Below are 19670 nucleotides of genomic sequence, written 5' to 3' on the forward strand. Positions count from 1 at the left end.
CAAACACTGACACGGTGGCCAGTATGTTTTGATGCGTTTTATTTTTTGATTTATTTTATTTAATCCTGTGCATAGCTCTTTGCCACCACAATAGTTTTAGTTATTTTAATACAGGACATGATCCAAGCATGTCCTTGTCAAATATCCTAAATCCTGAACAGACCCCATGCATAACGAAGTTTCCTTCTTTCATTGTCTAGATATATTGGACTTGACTGATGGGGAGCCAGCAACATACATTAAGTAGGAGACCTAACTTACAACTATGGATAAATCATCAAAATGAGCTAGTTTTCTATTTGCATTTATGCCAGTTGAACAATGTACAGTAGATCTCAGCCGTCCACCTCATTTGAGTTCTCTGCCTGGCTTGTCTTGCAGAGGGAGGGAGGGATAAAGACATTTGGGTCTTTTATGCCATATACCACATCATGGAAGCTAGAAATAAATTGGGACCAGTTCAGAACGGTGCGTCCTGTGGCAAAAGAGCCTGCCTCATTATAGGTTTAAATCATGTGATCAGTGGTGACCTCTGGACATCTTGGTTCAGGTAGACAAATGTAATATATTCTCTGTGATCTGTGCAATCGTGCCTCCAGTTGGGATGCTCATTCTTTACTACCATACACCCAACAAATGTCTATTACGGAATAGAAACACTCAAGTAGGCTTGGAGGGATGGACACAGGAACACTATTGTGCCAGCACACACATATGCACAGCAGTTACTTACACCGTGGTATGCCACTCTGGCCCTTTGTAATATTTGGTGCCGATGGGCAGGCAGCCATCTTCTGTGCTTGTTACTTCATAGTGGCCTGTGTGTGTGAGAGACGGAGAGACAGCCAGACAGACAGAAAAAGGTACATCAGGATTCCTTCCTCTGCTAACTTTAGTACTGCCATGGCATGCTGGCTGGGCTGTATTTTAAGGGTCTGAGCTTGCTGTTATCACACAAGCAATGTCTGCACACATGCATGACTTGCATGACAGTGGTTATAGGGTTATAAATGGCCTATGTGAGGGTTTATTAGCACTTCCATTTTTGTCAGACATATACTGGGAGTATGTTCACTTGTTGCATGACTGATTGCAACATTTATGATCACATGGTAAGAAATAATACTCTAATTCTTGTCATGTGGTCATAAGTCACCATTGGTATTATTGAACTTGGTACGAACAATGAACGCCAGCCTACAGAGCTTTCCTCATATGAACTGACTTAAGCCTAATCATAGTTATAAGAACAGGTCTTTTCAAAACTAATTAAGGCTGAATTTTTGTATTGGTTACTGCATCATTGTGCTTTACCCGAAAATACATTCTTTTAATTTCATATCAAATCCATGTTACACTTGGAAGCTGTGTATGTCTGACGTGTAAATTAAATAAATTAAAAGTGTTGCTTTAGGCTTAAGTACAATTTTAATCAATTTAATTATGAACGTGATTAAAAAATGCATTTTAGCTGACAATGTTGACACCATAAATGTTAAAGGTTAAACCTATTTATTGCTCGCTTGACAACAGTGTGAACAGGTCTTAAAATGTAACCTGGATGCCAAGCTGTGATAAATAAGCATCTTTTAAAAGCATCATTGCTGATACTGTGTAGAGAATGGGCAGCCCATGAAGTACTCTCATGCACTGGTGAGAAGACACATTTAGCCTCTGTCTTGGTTTAGTGTGTCTCAGTTGGTTTGAAGTGCTGCAGAGCTCACCTGTCACCTGTGGGTCTGTACCGGACCACACGTTCAGCAGCAAGCCTTTTCCAGGCTCAGAGAGGCTTCCCAGTACAAACTGCTTTTCAAACACTGCTGCTGGGGGTATAGACATTGGGGGGAATGGTAGATTAATGGGCTTTCTCTCACAGGTCTTGTGCTCGTAAGAGATGTCGAACATGACTTTCTGATTTCAGGAGAAAGGAGAGAAACGTCCGCTTTTAAAAATCCCACAGAACAATGAACACTGTTTTTTTGCAGGACAATGAAAGATACAAAATACAACACAAAGAACGAAAGATGAATCTTGACCATTGGAGGTCAGAAAAGCTTGTTTTGTTTCTCTGCATAATAAATGAATTTCTGCAAACTGAAAGCTTATCCATTCAGCTGCTTGTGTCTGTGGTATCTCAGTTCGTCTCTGTTGTCTGCTGTCAATTTTTGCTCATGTGTCAGATTCATACAGCACCTCTTTGAACAGTGTGAGCTGGTCCGAAGCCACGGTCTTATTTGGAAAAGAAAGCCTCATGCGAAATTTCTCCCTGCAGTCATCATTGAAATATTCTCCAAAAAAAGTGGTGTCCTTGCCAATTGTCTGAAAGGGTGAGAGCAATTTGAGCTGTGTACTTAAAATATATTTAGAACATTTAAATAGCAATTTTCCTGATCAGATCTGAAAGGTTGGTAAGTCCTCTATGAAAACACCCTTTATTTACAGTTTGGCTGGTCTACTCTGTCAAACATTCTCTTTGTATCTGTTTGTATACTGTTACTGCACCCTGCACCCTGTCTTCCCACACATCAGCTTGGCTCATTTTTGTCTCCTGAATTCCATCCAAAAACAATGCCTTGGTTCTGATCTTTTAACATTATTTGAAGAGCTACTGTTCTGTGTATTCTCCCGCAGTTGGAATAACCATACCTTTTTTGGCTGGTAGCGTAACTTAGAACTGCACTCCACACTAGACTGCAGCTAATATGAGACGAATCGGAGAGATCTTTTATGACCTCCATCTCTTATGCCATCTTCCTAATAGAGTACACCATGCATGACCTCTGTCAGGCCACTCAATACTTCTTGCTGCCCTCACAGAGAAAATGAGCTCCATCAATCAAATGATCTTTGTCTCTGACTCAATCACGGAGTACGACCCAACACCTGTCATCACAAAAGGCCCCTTAACTATCGTGAAATACATATTCTGCTATCCAATGTTTAACATGGAGATGAAGATTTAAATCATGTAATGGCAGTAAAAAGCTCTGTACTAAAACAATAGTTCAATAACATGGATAAGGCACAGGCCACCTGACTGATTCTACATATGTGAGGGGGAATTCTCAAAGTTTCCAGGATGTAACCACAGATTTATGCAGCAGTGAAATACTTAAATAGATTGTAAAAAAAAAAAAAAGTACTCACAGCCACAAATTGTCCTTCAAAGAGTGGTGGTGGCTCTGAGAAGTCAAGACAAAAAGAATACATTTGTTGAAGACTTACATTCAATACTGTGGTTCAGGTGATCTCATGATTTCACCAGTATAACAGAAAAATCACAAGTTTATGCAATATTCATGAGACCTTGAGAACTGCAGGAATACCTCTCAAGTCTTTCTTCTTTATAAAGAGTATTGTTAAATCAAAGATCAATGTTTTGCTCTATATTTTTCTCTATCCCTGCAATACTCATGACAGACTCATGTCAGAATATTTTATGAATATAACAATATATCTTGTGAATCTAACAATATAAAAATATTGGCATGTATATAAAATATATATGTAGTTCTTCCATATATTTAAACATATTGTTTCATTTATTACAGTATTATTACATTTATTACAGTGTACAGTAATATTTCTCAATATGTGGTAATATATTTTTTGTTAGATAAGGGATGTCTTCTCATACAAGATCCATGTTGAATGATGTATAGGAGTCAAGTCTTGTTTTTAAATTAGCAGAATGCCAAATCATATTTCAGGGTTTTTATTATCTTCTGAAATGAATCATTAAAAAGTAACTGTTTATAGTAAATAATTAATGGTCTTCAAAATTAAATGTGCTTACAGCAAATGTTATATGCATAGTAAGTGATTATATACTTACTGCAAGGAGTCGGACGAGGTTTCTCAGCCTGCATGTTCACAACCAGGCATAGAAAGACCCAAGGCAAACAGAGGGAAAGCATAATACCACACAGACAGCCGGTCACATAGACCTGTAACCAATAAGCCCTCTTGCCATCACCTTTTATATATGGTGTCCAAAGTGTACAAGTCCAGCATCCAGTCTTTACCAAGAGTTGTACCTGTGTGTTTTCGAGTGAAACGAGTCAGCACTTTGCATGTTGATATGGTTGTATTTGTTTTAATGTTCGTTTTTTAGATGAGTGTTTGCACATACTCATAATGTCAATATGCTTTATGTTGATATTAGCCTTTAATATCACTCATCATGTTGTTTTTTTACATATATGTAATACATGGTGAACTGTTGACTCCCGGCAGTAATTTCTGCCTCACCTGACCGATTTACAATCCTCGTAACTTTAAGAATGTTGAAAAGCTTTAAACACATAGCACCACTAAAACTAAAAAGTTGTTCATACTAAAACTGTACAGTCAGCTGTAATATGATTGTAAAGCAAGTCTGCTGTTATATTACACAAAGGTGATTTGGACCTAGGTTAATATAATCAAGGTAAAGCTGGGGAATAGGCTTGTGTTTATCAAAACAGCAGATGTGATTTTCCTGTAGATTATGGCCGATCAATGCAGAGGTTATGATCTGTCCAAATGAAAGTCTAATAGAATAAAAAATCGAAGGGCATCATAACAGGCCACGCTCTGTTGTCCCGGCTTCCTAAAAACATAATTTTGGTCTTCAGCAATGGGAATAATTATAATCATTTATTATGGATTTTTATTTTTCCATATTTGGCTGGGACAAGAATGAAACTTTGCATTTATGTTGGAATTTGTGTGGAGTTTTCTGTCTTAAAGTTAACAAGGCTCCAACTAAGAATTTGTCACAGATACCACCCATGAAAATTACAATTTGTGTTGCTTTCTGAGAAGAAAAAAATAGTCAAGCATTGTTATATCTCTGCTGAGCAAAAATATCCATTCAGTATCAATGTTCAAGGAACGAAGTATGTACGGTTGCAGTGTGCTTATGAATTGTAGTGTCTGCATTCATATTTGCATACATGGTGCCACACATACAGCATTGATGCATACACAGATACAACGTGCGGTCTGGAGAACCTGGAATGGTCTAGAATTGAGTACCCAAGGTGTTTAGATGACCTCATAATCCTGTGACTGTAGGAGTTGAGACATATCTGAGAGAGAGGGCAAAGATCTGTCATTTTATTTACACAGCAGTTAAAAATGGACAAGAAGTTCTGGATGATAAAACACAACGTAAAATACTACTGTAAAACAAATAATGACACTAGTCAATTCCAGTAGTATGAGCTCACCTTGCACTACACTATTTTGTGAAGAAAGAATTGGCACATTTTGTCACTGTTTTAGGATGGAAAAAATCAAATAAGATAACAAACCTATTTTTGATGGAAAAATCTAGCCCGATCCTTTATTTACACTTCCAAATACAATGTACAGTGATGTGAAAAAGTGAATCCCACCACCGCACATCACCTTTTATCTTCACTAGGACTTATGTGATAATCAAATTTTGTTTTAAAAAATAAATAAATAAATAAATAAATAAATAAATAAATAAATAAATAAATAAATAAATAAATAAATAAATAAATAAATAAGTAGCAGGAGGGACACTTAGTTATTCCCAGCACTCTACATGAATTCAATTTTACGGTACAAAAAACCCCCAAAAAACTTTTGTTCAGCTGGTACCTACAATATTGTCATTGAGTTGTTTTTCAGATTTACGTTTCAAGCGTAAGTATGAAAAATGAATTACCAGAACCCCCCTGAGATGTGCTCACTAAATGTGTTCATACTCTGGGATTAGTACTTTTCTGTGGTTTCAATACTCAAAATATATGCACACAAGTATTTGTTCAGCTAATTGTTTTTAAACAGATTAGGGTGGTAGTATGTACTGGTGGTTAACTTGGAGGCTACAGGTTTCAGTGTGGATGGAGAACTTGGGTTGCATTTATCCTCATTCAATATTCAGATGTATGAAAGAATAATATGTATAATGTATGTGAGGAAATATATGCAAAGTTTTTCTTTCCTCATTCAGCCCACTCACAGTAGAGCAAAAAGGTTTGAAAGGAGCTGAGATTTATCTATTAAACAATTCCCATGTCCCTGTGCAATCTGACCATGTCATAGTGAGAATGCACTATAATAAATAAATTCAGGTGTATTATTGATAACAATCTTAAGAAAGTCAGGCTTCTGCTTGGATGCTATCATCCATCTTATTTTGTTATGCAACTGAATATGATACAACACTTATTGCACGTTTCATGGAATTAATGTTGAATTTGTCTATGTTGAAGTTGTATCCACGAGATGGCAGCAAAAGCCACAAACTTTACAGCAATTCCTCCCAAAACATTTCGACAAGTGGCGAAGCCTGTATTGTCTTATTGCAAATTTCATGTTGTGCTTGTCTTGGCATCGATCTTGTACTCAGGGGCGTAGCAAGTGACCGTCAACTTTGAGCAGAAAATGGTAAAACACATACATGGCCATAATTCACATTTCAAAATAAATGTGAATTTAAAAAAGAATATCTATCTATCTATTCGTCGTTTTATCTATCGATCTATCTATATCTATAGATAGATAGATTTGTTGATAGACAGATAGATAGACAAGATAAGTTATTATAAAATGAAAAATATCAGCTTTTCCTCGACATTTTATAAACATAACCCATTTGGAATAGGCTTAACTTCTCTTATGCTTGCTTACCTTTGCTCAATGCTCATGCGTGACAGAACACTTGCCAGGCTCTGATTGGCGTAACCGTATACTCTCCTAAACTATTGGTCCGCGTTGTATTTTACCGTATAAACCAAATAAAGACGCACAATATTGAAGTTATGACGTGTCAGTTGCAAAATGCCCTTCAGACTGTAAACAATCGATATAATGCATTGTCAACTAAGGTATTTGGAACATTCAGAAAACAGTGATACAGGCGGAACCCTGTTGTTAAAAATACGATATTCGCTGAAAATGAACAGAGAACAAGATTTCCCAGTGAATACGAAAGACGCACCGGCAAATTAATCGATAAATACGACACATGAAATGCACTCCATTATGAATGCAGCGAACATATCATCTTAACGATAGGAATAGTGGTTATATTCTAAATTAAAGATATGAGTTTCAATTGGTTGGTTTTTGAAAGCGTATGTGTAACTGTGTGCTAGGTTTTACGGTAGCAGTATATTGGTCTTCGCGATCCTATTACGCTTCGACACGGATTCGAAAAGTATGTGGCTGTATAGGCGGGGCTTTGACAATAAATAAATAAATTAACTAGTTAGCGACCTCACGACGTGAGTGTATAACATTGGATGCGTGTAGAGTACGTGGACAATGGAAGAATATTATTTGCTTTACTGATGATATTTCGATTATTAAAATTAACTTTAGTTTGCTGTCAAGCTAATTTTGTGTACTTCATAAACTTATAGCATAGTTGGTACGGCCTAAGTAGGGGTGATACAGAACATGATCAATAACAGCAAGCGACGGCTTATCATTGTATTTTCTTCAATTTTTCATAGTTGATTTTTTAAACTTACAAATATATATCTTAAACTTCTAAGGAATAAAATTCAGTGCTGGAGTAGATAATCGTAAATAACGGTCACAACCTCTGGAATTACTGGTTTGGCCCGTACCGGAAGTGAGGTGTCCATTCTTTGCTGAGCTGCAAGATGAACATTTAGCTGGCTAGTTAGCTTGCTTTCTGAAAAGACAGCGATAGGCCAATCGTTTAGTTGGCGGAGACTAGTCTTTGAAATAGGAAAAGACTGGAATTATATAAAAGGAAAACGGCAAAGGAGATATCACGTCTCCCACCTGTCTCCGTCCACACTCCACCCGTTGGAGGTCGGCCCGGACTGAGCGTGGACCAAACGCATTCCGACAGCGACAGAAGTCGGTAAGTCAGGTCCATGTTCTGACGTTACATACTTCACTAACAGGCTTGTGTTAATTGACACAGACAACACTAACACAGTTTGTCATTAATATGTCATATATGTCAGTGTGATGTCTAATATTGGCATATGCACGACGATAAACTACTATGTTGATGGCCTGCTTGGGTGAATAAAAATGGTACGTTAACAGTTGGCTAACTAGCAAGCTAACTAGACAATCCAACCCATATGTAGAATTAGCTAGGTAATTTGTAAACGTGCTGGTGTGCTAGCTAAACGGATCTTTATTTGTAACTACACGTTTATGACACCGCAAACAAAATAACCTTGTGTCAAATGGATGACCAGAGACGTTTATGGGTCAGCTTGCTTGCTTACTACTTAACTGACACTGATTGCCAGAATTTGTTTAATTAATAGTTTGACTTAAATACCAACGCAGGTTATTACAATTATCTAGTTAGTTACATGAGTCGCTAGCAAGACAGTAGTTATGAAGACACCAAATAGTTAGGTAGACTAACGTTTGGTGAATTAGTTACCCGTTACTCAAACGTTTCATGTCCTGTAAAAACAAGACTCGTGAATTTTAAGCTTCTCTATCCATCTTTTCCGGTGGTCAGTTTATTTAATTTAAATTTTTCTGCAATTACAACATATAATGGATGGGGGGGTTTAAAGCTTTCAGCCACGTACTATGACCACCACTAAATTTTAGTTTTATAGTTGTGGTGACTTGGGGATAAGGTGTGTCCCCACACCAAGAAGGATCATGGCTAATGCAGATGTTTGCTTAGGTGTAAATGCAGATTCCACTGAAGAATTATATTAAGGACTTAGGTTGTGAAATCCTCGAGCCTCAGAAACGCAGTCCACCATATTTGTATAATCCATAGGTCCTGATCTCTGGTTATAATCTTCTCATTTAACTGGTTGCAGTAACAGAACATTCAAACAGATTATGCCTACATATATATAAAATTACTGTAAATATGTTATTAAATAATATTCTCAGAATAAACATTTTTGGATCCATATAATATTTTACATTTTACGAGCATCTAAGGATACAGTATGGTACCAGTTGGCATTTATACATGTTTAAAGTAATTATATAATTATACAGTGCAGTTTAATAGAACCTTTTACAATTTCTTGCTGCAGACCTCACCAGTTTCTTGCACCTTCCTTGTATCTGCATTGGTTAAATGCAGCTGAATTTCCAGAAATATGAAAATATTTTTTGCATTTTGAAGTTCATGGAAACATTTGTGGGAAGGATATGGATATTCATGGCAGTGCTACTGAAGGTGCAACAGAAATGCAATGTCTTGCTGTAGAATGTAGAAGGACCTAGTGTATGAAATCACCAGAGGAAAAGGATTATCAAAGAGTGTCTTAATTTCCACCATTTACATTATTTCTTTTCCTCACAACACTGTAATTCTTGGAACAATCATTTCTGTGTAGACCGCAGTTTTGCGGTCTTACGTTTGTGTGCAGATAACTTCAAGATGACTGTAATCTTAAAGTGCCACCCCCCCCAGTCCTCAGTGGGGTAATGCACCTTCAGGTGGTGAATATAGTCTGTTGTGTTGAAGTTGATTTAGCTCATTTCTCAATGCAAGAGTTCAGCACAACAAAAAATTGTGCCCTGCAGTTGGGTGCCTGGTCTTTGTTACTTTGTTACACATCCCCCTTCCCCCGCGAACAATCAATCAAACCCTCCTTTCTTGGACTGCGCCTTCATTTTAATGTGTGCCACTTGTTCCTGTTTTTTTAAATCCTCATTCAGCGACAGGACTGAAGGATGGTGCGAGCAGCCCTGGTGACAGCCACTAGTCTGGCCCTGACTGGGGCAGTGGTTGCCCATGCCTACTATCTCAAGCACCAGTTCTACCCCACTGTGGTCTACCTCACCAAGAGTAGCCCCAGCATGGCTGTGAGTGAAAATACAGTAATGACTTGTCACTAGCCATGCCATACATGGTGTTGTAGAGTGCAGCATGAAAGTGCACAGACTCAATTTATTCGTTTAACTTAATCACTGACTTTTTTCATTTCACCATCTATTTATAGAGCTTATTTTCTCTAGCAGTTCTGATGGAGTAACTTACTCAAAGAGACAAGAAAAGAGTGTAATAACATAGTTAAGTGCACTGTCCTAAAGCCACTTCTCCACAGTGTCACCTACTAGACCATTTGCAGAAATAAATATGAGGGAATTGAATTTTTTTGGAACATAATGTGTACCGGGATTGACCATTTAAAATCTTATTGTTTCGGTGTCAGTTCATTCTTTTGCTGATTTTAAGTAAATGTATATTGTGAATGTATTGGTACATTGTTCTCTTCATATTATTTGTGTCTAACTGGTATTGGCAAAAGTGAAAACCTTTTCAGGTTGATAAATATTAACTGTATCTTTACCTTTGTTTGTATTGCATGATAGTGAGCTACTGGCAGGTTTCCCTTATTCTGTATTTAACTTCCTGCTGTAGGTGTTGTATATCCAGGCCTTTGTGCTGGTGTTCCTGCTGGGGAAGTTCATGCGGAAGGTCTTCTTTGGGCAGCTGAGAGCTGCGGAGATGGAGGTGTGAGCCCTTTTCCTGTCCTTCGTTTCCAGTGTCCAATCTCACTATTCTCTGCATGTGTTCTATGTGGGGGGATGTCACTACAGCAGTACCTCATAACGTGTTTGTGTAAATCTTTGTCTTACGGTGTTATATGTTTATGAATATATTAATTTCCCCTCTATCTTTATTCTCTTTTGTTGTCTTCTCCCCTCAGCACCTGATCGAGCGCTCCTGGTACGCGGTGACAGAGACCTGCTTGGCCTTCACAGTGTTTCGGGATGACTTCTCCCCTCGCTTTGTGGCCCTCTTTACCCTGTTGCTCTTCCTCAAGTGCTTCCATTGGCTGGCAGAAGACAGGGTGGACTTTGTGAGTTTTTATTTATTTATTTATTTATTTATTTATTTATTTATTTATTTATTTGGGGGGTCACGGATGGGCAGGTGGCCTTTTCTGTGGTCAAAAAAGAGGATAAATCCAGTCGTTACTCTAGTGACCCCAACACCTGGCCTTGTCTCTCTCTCCCGCAGATGGAAAGGAGTCCTAACATCTCCTGGATATTCCACTTCAGAGTTTTGTGTGAGTATAGACTAAGGGCAAACTATACCCCCATTTTCAGTCTTCAGGTTGGCATTGTCAGTCAACCATTCTCTTTGCATTCGGCACACCCCCCTCTGACAAAATCCCTCCAAGTGCTTCAACCAAATTTTATCCAATGAAGTGAACTTATGTAAAACATGTTTGAACTGAAAACCGTGCAGTGCAATTGCATGCTAGCAATTTTTATGGTTTGGTTGGCAGTATTTACTATCCACTTGTTAAAGTCCAGTTAGGACCAGCTCTGTCCAGCGTATTTCAGAATCGGTTACAATAACTGTAGCCTGCCACGTTAACTACTTAAAGTAATGCAGCGTTTCCCCAGAGACCTGAGTACAGAGAGTGGAAAGCCCAAGTCTATTTCAGACATATGCAAATATCCCGGCTGCAGGTGCACTGGAAGCAAGATGACCTTGGGTCACTGTTGTTGATGTATCAACTGTTTCCTTTGCAACCGTTTTCACTTTGCAAGCAAATATGTGGAATTCCCGTTGCTTTTGAGCAATGCCAGCACTGACCTTTTATATTAAGATGGCTGGTATGCCATCAGCCAAGTTACGCCTTGGTGGGCATGCCCCATACCTATACTGCACTGTTTGGCACTTTTCAGGGTTTTCTACAGAAATCACCACAATAACCACAGACTCTCAGCCCTTCAGAACATTAAATTATGTAGCTTCTGACCTCATGGAAACACACAGAATTCAGATGCAACTTCATACATCCACGCAATAAATGAAACTTGGCCACATTTTGATTTATCAATACTTTTAACAGCAAGCCTAAATTTGGCATGTTTTAATTAATGGCTTATAGACAGTGCTTTGATGCATGAGTAACTTTTGTTGAGATTGAGTCACTCAGGATGCAATTCATTTTCACTGTTGTAGGCAGATTAATTGTGACCCAAACCTTATTTTTGTGATCCATATTACCACTCACTCTATTTATTTCAGATGAGACTTTGTCAGCAGTACGGAACTGCAGATACCTTTTTTACATACTCAGTTGTACAAGGATAAATTGCACATCTTGGAAACGTTTTGCATGCAGAATCGATGGAAGTAATAGATGAACTGAGTTTTAATAGCTAAATGTTTAAGAGGGGTAAGATTAAATATGCCCCAAATTCAAGCTGATGTAGTGAAATGAGTTTTTTTGTGTGAATGGGTGGGACAATACATTTTAATGCCGCTCTTTCTCTGCCAACTCTCCTTTGCTTCTCGCAGCTCTGATGTTGTTGCTGGGAGTCCTAGACTTCCTGTTTGTCAATCATGCCTGTCACAGCATCATTACACGGGGGGCCTCAGTCCAACTGGTCTTCGGGTTTGAGGTTTGTGAGATTGTTATGCATGTGCGCATCCCGCTCTCATAGCTGTGCAAATTCACAAGCATATGGCATGATGCACCTTTTCTAGCATTTCGGTTTTTTCCCTTGGTTTTATGTTGAATACCATAAATAAATGTTGAATTAATTTTATGCTCTAATACCAAAGTGATTATGCACCATTATGTATTCTAATTTACGTCAAATGTAGATTTGCTAGCCTGCATGAAACGGTTTATAGTTTCTGATGGTTAACAATGGTAATCTCCTCTGCTCTTTAATTTCTTTGATCTGTTCTCATGCCATGTGTAGTTGAGCATAGTAGGGTTTACTCATAGATATGGAAGGCTGCTTGTGTGTTGGTACTTGATAGGACATGTTTTCCCCTTGTCCTTTCAGTATGCTATCCTGATGACCATGGTCCTGACCACCTTCATCAAGTACACCCTCCATACCATTGACCTGCAGAGTGAGAACCCCTGGGACAACAAGGCGGTTTATATGCTGTACACCGAACTCTTCACCGGTACTGTTTAACATTTCCCCAGGCACCTTTGCTTTCTCCTCCAAACACTGAGGTTTCTGTTGGCCATTCACTGAATACATGATGATGCACTGCTAAATCTGCCTTCCCCGCTCTGTTCCAGGTTTCATTAAGGTGCTGCTCTACATGGCGTTCATGACCATTATGATCAAGGTGCACACCTTCCCCCTCTTTGCCATCCGCCCCATGTACCTGGCCATGAGGTGAGCACTATACACGTGCCCTGAACACAGTGCACTTAGAGCTGCATAAATTAGTACGCACTGACTGAGGCGCTCTCCGGTTGACGGAATAGCCACAGATCATACACGGTCAGAGAGACTGTGAGTTAATCACTAAATCACACAATCTCTAGATGTCCATTAAATCTCCCTCTGCCTTCCCTTTACCTCCACCTCTACCTCTTCCAGGCAGTTCAAGAAAGCAGTCACAGATGCGATCATGTCCCGAAGAGCCATCCGCAACATGAACACGCTGTGAGTCTCACGACTTTAACAGGAAAATGAAATCACCGCTGTGTCCTCAATTATGACCAGCAAGCATTTTGGCACTTTTATTTGGCGTATACACGGTCAGTTGAAATATGTCCCACTTAACACCTGGGAATCAAACCGATTTGGATTATGTGGCCAGCGCACTGCTGGGTCCCATGTTAAACTGATGTAAAGGGGTGTAGCGGAGGACTTATTGCAATGCACAGACTGCCAGCTAAATTTGCACTAGTTTTTAAGTGGGTTTGTGAAGAGTGCATCTATATTTTTATGTCACTTCCACGAAATAGAAAGTGCTGGTTGGTCGTCCTGTTATCCCTCCTCAACTCCACAACTGCCTGTCCTTTCTCATTTTTATTTTCCTCTCTCCTGGCAGCTACCCAGATGCCACTCCTGAGGATCTACAGGCCACTGACAACGTGTGCATCATCTGCAGGGAAGAGATGGTCACCGGAGCAAAGAAGTTGCCCTGCAACCACATCTTCCACTCCAGGTTCACTTGCTGACTTTTGCAGTAAAGCTTTTCACTCCCCTACCACCTGATTAACTTTGACGACCCCGCAAGGAGAGGAACCGCTCAGTTAGCTATTTTGATACGGTTGGGCGAGCGGTCATGTAATTGGATATTATTGCAAGGTGACCACGTCCTTTCTTTCCTCTTCCCTGTGTCAGCTGCCTTCGGTCGTGGTTCCAGAGACAACAGACCTGTCCCACCTGTCGCATGGATGTCCTTCGTGCCTCACTGCCCAATCAGACTCCCGCCCCGCCACCTGCTCAGCCACCAGCCCCGCCTCCACCTGTCAATCCTCCAGTGCAACCTGCTGGCAATGGTAAGCAACAGCCAGTTGGGACTGGCTAGGGAAAATTAGAGTTTTAAACAATGATTTCAACAAAACTCCTTTATAACTGACTAAACATATATTCTAGAGGTTCTCATCCCTGACATCGGATTATCCCTGCATATGCAGATTTTACTCATAATTTTAATTGACATGTTTAACAAGGGATCTTGTCAGGAACATACATTCCTGAAAGAATATCTCATATAAGTTTTTGGGATAGTTTACCCAAGAAACTAATGTTTTTCATGCATTTATTTTTTGAGGAATGGCTGTGCTGTTACAATCATATTCATAATGACATAGCCTCTTGCATAATCTTATTTTCATTAGAAATCTGCTAACAAGCTGACGTTACCCATCTCTGACACTTGACGACAGTCCAAAACAAAGACATTTAAGAAAGAAAGAGAGTGACAGTTGAGAGAACAAATGTGCGATACTTGGAGGAGAAAATGTGAGAGTCTCCCGCACTTTGCATAAAAGGTCATCTTATGTCAAAAGCTTAGGCTAGCCCGCATAACGACGCTCTTTGATAGGCTCTTAGCAAGGCTTGCTTTTAGCCGTTACCATGGTGATGACCGTTGACAGATACAATAGCAATCTATAGGCTTATAGCGCCTCATGTAGGTTATACCTGCTTGGCCCATTACTATGGCAACTATTTTTAAAGGATGCGGGGGGAAAAAAAATCTGATTTACTTTTTTTTTTTTCTGAATGATTATGATTCTGCTGGTGGATATTCATTTACTCAAGTGAACAGTATCATCCCTGGAACAAAACACCAGGCGTACACCAGGACCAAGGTTGAGGACCCCTAATCTATTCTGCTGCCCCATTGCGATGTTTTTTGTGTCTATTAAAACTGCTGAATGATCTCCAAGTAGTTGATGTGTAGTGACCCCTGGCATAGACATTGCTGTAACAATATCTGGCCCTCACTCTTCCTCTTCAGTGCCCCCTGGAGTGATGCCACCATTCCCTCCAGGTCTCTTCCCCTTTTGGGGGCCCTTCCCTGGGGCGCCGCCACCTGCTGCTGCTGCTGGTGCCCAAGGAGGTGCTGCTGAGCCCCCCCAGTCCAGCACTGAAGGAGCCCAGGCACAGGCAGCTGGTGAGACCGTTAGCCACACCCTCGGGGCGCTCTGATTTGACATGGGAACCTTAGAGCTGACTGCAGGGGAGTAGTCATGCAGAGGGGCCCATGCATGATAAATCTGTGGTTTGTCAGGCTGCTTTTACATGATACTGTCCGAAAGCTGCAGACACCAACCTGTAGCAGATACTACTGTTATGCAAATGGACCCCTGCCACGCTACTAGCTTCAGCTCCTCCGTTCGACTTCTAAACTGGATCATTCACTATTTGGTGTCTGCAGTGGAGCTCTCATGATTTCCAGTAGTCTGTTACAACTCACCTACTGAGCTCGTTCCTACAACAAGCTTTCTGTCTTATCAAGTCTAACCTGGTATTGTGTAAAAATCATGTGTGAAACTGTGGAAAAACTCAAAACAAAACAAAACCTGCTGGCACTTGCAGTGGGGCTGTCCCAAACCCACATGCAGGAAGGGTAGGCAACTCACCCAGTCTGAGGTTTCCTTTCTCTGGTAGTTTCCCATGGCAGCGATGGTCATTAGGCGAAGCCCTTGCTTGAGCTTTCCGCTGCAGGCGACTATCTTCAGGTGTCCGAGAATGTTCAGAATACTTACCCGGTAGCCATACCCGTTACTCTAACAAAGATTGTATGTACATGTATGTACAAAAAAAGTGAACAGGGCCTTGCGGTGGCTTCTCAAAGTAACTCCAAAATTGTTTGGGCGACAAACACAATTAATCTAGCTAAATAAATAAATCTCCCACCGTCCAGGATCTCTACACCACCCTTTCCTTTCTCACGATTTGCTTTTCAACCCCCAGGAAAGGGTTTGCCCCTGCTATGTCACTGGCTGAACGTATAGTGCTAAATCAAAAAAAAAAAGTGTGGTTCTGTAATCCTATCCTAACAAGTCCTAAAGGTAGAATGAATGGCAGGTTATTTGAGGATATGGTGTGCTAATGCATTTGCTTTCAATCTGTTGAGTATTATAAAGGTATTGTTAGTGCTGCCTGACCTCTAACCTTTTTGTTTTAGGCACCAGTCAAGCAACCCAGCCTGGCACTGATGCTGTACCTCCACCACCAGGAGGTGCTATGCCAGGATTCCCCTTTTCCTTTCCCCCACCATTTCCATCGGCTCCCTGGCTGGCTGTGCCCCCTCCTCCTCCACCCTTTGGTAAGAACAGAAATGAGAACCTGGTGCTGAGCTGCTGTCAGCCTGTAATGCGATTTTAATTTTACAATATTATTAAAGGAGCAAATACAGCTTGAGTGCACACATACTTGCTCTGTAACAGTTAGATGGGTAATAGTGCAGCATTATTTTTTTGCCGTTTGCAAACTCCTTTTCCTCGACTTAAAGGCATAATTTTTAGGATTTTTACCTTGAAAGTATTATAAAATAACCATGCTAAGGCTTACCTATGATGCACTGGTAATCATGCTTTCACTGAATTAATGCACCTTTCCCTGTATTTGTTATTGTGAAATGTGTTTGGGACATTTCTGGGCGTAGCACTCTTCTGCGTGGGGAGAAGTGGGTGTGGCTTAGCGTGTGTTTGTTGTTAGCTAGATAGGTAGATATAGGGAAGCTAAAAGACAAGCTGCCAGGACTTGTGCAAGAACTGGTTATCCTTGGAACTGTTTTTCCTTGGTGGCACCTGCTGAAGTTCGCCAAGGGGATGGAAAGCAATACGGAGTTGGCTTGTTTTTTATTGGACCAGCCCGTAACGTTGCAGTGTGATGCTAGCGACAATAAGTGTTTGAAAACCGCTATTGCATTCAACATAATGGGATTAATTAAACTATACTTTCAGCATTATGAAATTAATTGAGCTATGATCGAATCTGCCATCTTGCTGTCATTAATGGTCACTCACTTCACGGTAATAACATTACCTTTAGCTGTCCAGCTAGTTACATTAAGTGGGGTACTCTGGGTGAGTGGGCAGTGTTGAAGACAGAGGTGACTTCTCTTAATTGTAAAGACAGGACCACAGCAAGGGTAAAGAATCCTGCATAGTATGCCTTTAAGCAGGTGAGCTAAAGCTCATTTTACATCTGAAGACTTGTATATGAATAGGTTTTCAGTCTTCAGTAAAAATGTAAAACTTTACACCTACCAGCTTCTGCTAAACTGTCCTGTCCCCTCTGCCCTTTCAGTGTCTTCTATGCCTCCGCCCCCGGCAGCGCTGTCCACCCTTTCAGAGGCGGAGCTGAGGGAGCTGGAGCAGGAGGGCAGGCGGGGCCTTGAGGCCAGGCTGCAGTGTCTTCACAACATCCACACGCTGCTGGACGCCGCCATGCTCAACATCCACCACTACCTCACCACTGTTGCCACACTCAGGTATGCTTTGCACCCCATTCTCCCTCATTTAAACATTGTCAGGTTGGTAGTTACTCCGTTTACTTTGTGCAACTGCCTGTGTGGATTATTTTAATACTTGGTTTTCTGATCTCTGTATGTTCTGTATTGTGTCCTTACTGCACTAGTCAGATGTTTTCTCCAAACTATTACTTGCATGATACAAGTGTTGTCTTGCATACTTCATATCACACCTTCATATCATTGTGTTCACTTGATACCTTCCTTTTTCCTCAGCCCTCCCCGTTCTGAGACTGTTAGCAGTGAGCCAGCTGAAGGGGCTCAGACGGAGTCGACACCCCCTACTGGCAGTGCTGAGAACAGCACTCAAAGCAGTAAGTCACAGCAAGGGACAACCGATGTAGGGTTAGGTGCACATTATGTTTAGTGTTAGGATTGGGAAGTGTCAAACTGTCCCACACCAGATTTTCATCATCCTTTGTCTTTTTCTCAGATCAATCTGTTAATGGGGCAGCAGGCTTCACCCAGCCAGACTCCACCACGGAGAGGGAAAGCGAAGAGGCTGGAGAGGACGAGGGGAATGAGGGAGATGAAGAGGGTGAAGACGGGGCACCCAACACCGCAGAGCTGCGGAGACGACGCCTTCGCAAACTGGACACTGCCCCACCCCCTGATCAATGATAAACGGCTATTGATCTTTACTGATCCCTTCTGAAGCGCATAGACTAACGGCTGACACACACACCGCACACTCTCTCTCTCACTCACACACACACGTGCAACAGACAGGCACACGCGCATCCGCTCTGATTCTCACACAGCGCAGTAGCTCAAGTGGGACACTCCTATTTACAGTGACAAAGAGGATCCATTCAGGCTCTGCAGACTCACTAACACAGTACAGTTTCCAGCCTCTTCAAGCAAGGCCTTCGCTTTATATAGAAGCAATTGTGAAGCCCTGTTTCTTGAATCAGTTCTGTCATTTTGGATTTTATTTTTCTTTCACCTGATAAACATGCACTCTGCTAGGCTGTGTGTGCTTGTGTCTCCTGTCCTGTTCACACCACACTGAAGATTAATGGTAAAGCAGTCAGCCAGAATGCTTGAAGCATATTGGTGTGGTCCAAGACAGGGTTCTTATCATTGGAGTGTCAAGAGTCTGATGCTTCAGATATCCTGAAGGTCTCAACAGTGACACAGCCCACCCAGGCACAAGTTTACTGTTGGGGTGCATCTCTTTCCCTGTCAGGGCAGGCCCAAATGAAAGTTTTCACAATATTTTTCATCTCCTTAAAACTTGCATTTTTTTTTTTTTTAAATTGTTATTTTTTCCCGTTGCTTTGGCAGTCCAAGTTACACAAATCTTTCAGCCTTTGGGAATTGTGGGATGAGGCGGGGGGCTTGTGGCCAGCTGGATTTGAGCTCTGAATGGTGGACTTAAAGCTGCAAGCTAGCCCGTTTCCTTGGCCTATTTTGGTTTTTCTTTCTCCATGACTACGGAGATGTGAGCTTTGAGCTTTTAAGCTCAAACGGAAACAAAGGAGGGTTAATTTAACTTGTACATAATGTATAAAGAGTTTTAATAGGAGAATATGTACATACTGCTGAATAAACCATTCAAATGTAGTATTGGCTGTGAGAGTGTACATGTGTCTTGGAGTGTCCAGAATGTATTTAAGAGGTTATCTGTCACACACAGTGCCATGCAGTTTAGGCAACAGGGGTTTGAAGACTTATTCAGCTGCTCTACAGATGGACGTAAGAAGGGAACTAATTACCTATAGTGAAATGCTAATTAACTGGATAAACCAGTCCTGCATCTGATACTGTTAATTTCCTTGTAGTCAACTGTAGTCAATGTAGCCATTTGAAGAGTGATCTAAAAGCCTTTCCTTGGACAACTGTGTCCACTATACAGATGGATGCAGTTTATTCTGGTTCCCAGTTTTTAGTGTCAATCCAGACAATTGTATATTGTCATGTATTGCACTTTGCCCCTTCCAAACAACCTTGTCTTTTTCCC

The 19670-nt window shown here is 40.8% G+C and overlaps 1 protein-coding gene and 1 long non-coding RNA gene across 2 annotated transcripts; one reads left to right on the forward strand and one right to left on the reverse strand.

Annotated features, from left to right (window-relative positions):
- Positions 1-19: 19 nt before the first annotated feature.
- LOC135251088 (uncharacterized) lies at positions 20-6653 on the reverse strand. The gene is made up of 3 exons (XR_010329077.1): positions 3836-6653; positions 3148-3182; positions 20-818 (listed from the first exon to the last, which is right to left on the reverse strand). It is a non-coding gene; the product is annotated as an uncharacterized LOC135251088 (long non-coding RNA).
- A 551-nt stretch (positions 6654-7204) lies between these two features.
- On the forward strand, positions 7205-19273 carry syvn1 (synovial apoptosis inhibitor 1, synoviolin). The gene is made up of 16 exons (XM_064328133.1): positions 7205-7855; positions 9652-9798; positions 10358-10450; positions 10647-10799; positions 10961-11009; positions 12257-12360; positions 12754-12880; positions 13002-13101; positions 13309-13374; positions 13766-13882; positions 14062-14219; positions 15185-15340; positions 16358-16498; positions 17485-17668; positions 17924-18021; positions 18141-19273. The coding sequence occupies exons 2-16, from the start codon at positions 9667-9669 to the stop codon at positions 18326-18328; spliced, it is 1866 nt and encodes a 621-aa protein (XP_064184203.1). The 5' UTR covers positions 7205-7855; positions 9652-9666; the 3' UTR covers positions 18329-19273.
- The last annotated feature ends 397 nt before the right edge of the window (positions 19274-19670 follow it).

The sequence above is a fragment of the Anguilla rostrata genome, chromosome 3 (genome assembly GCF_018555375.3).
Source record: "Anguilla rostrata isolate EN2019 chromosome 3, ASM1855537v3, whole genome shotgun sequence".
Classification (NCBI taxonomy): domain Eukaryota; kingdom Metazoa; phylum Chordata; class Actinopteri; order Anguilliformes; family Anguillidae; genus Anguilla; species Anguilla rostrata.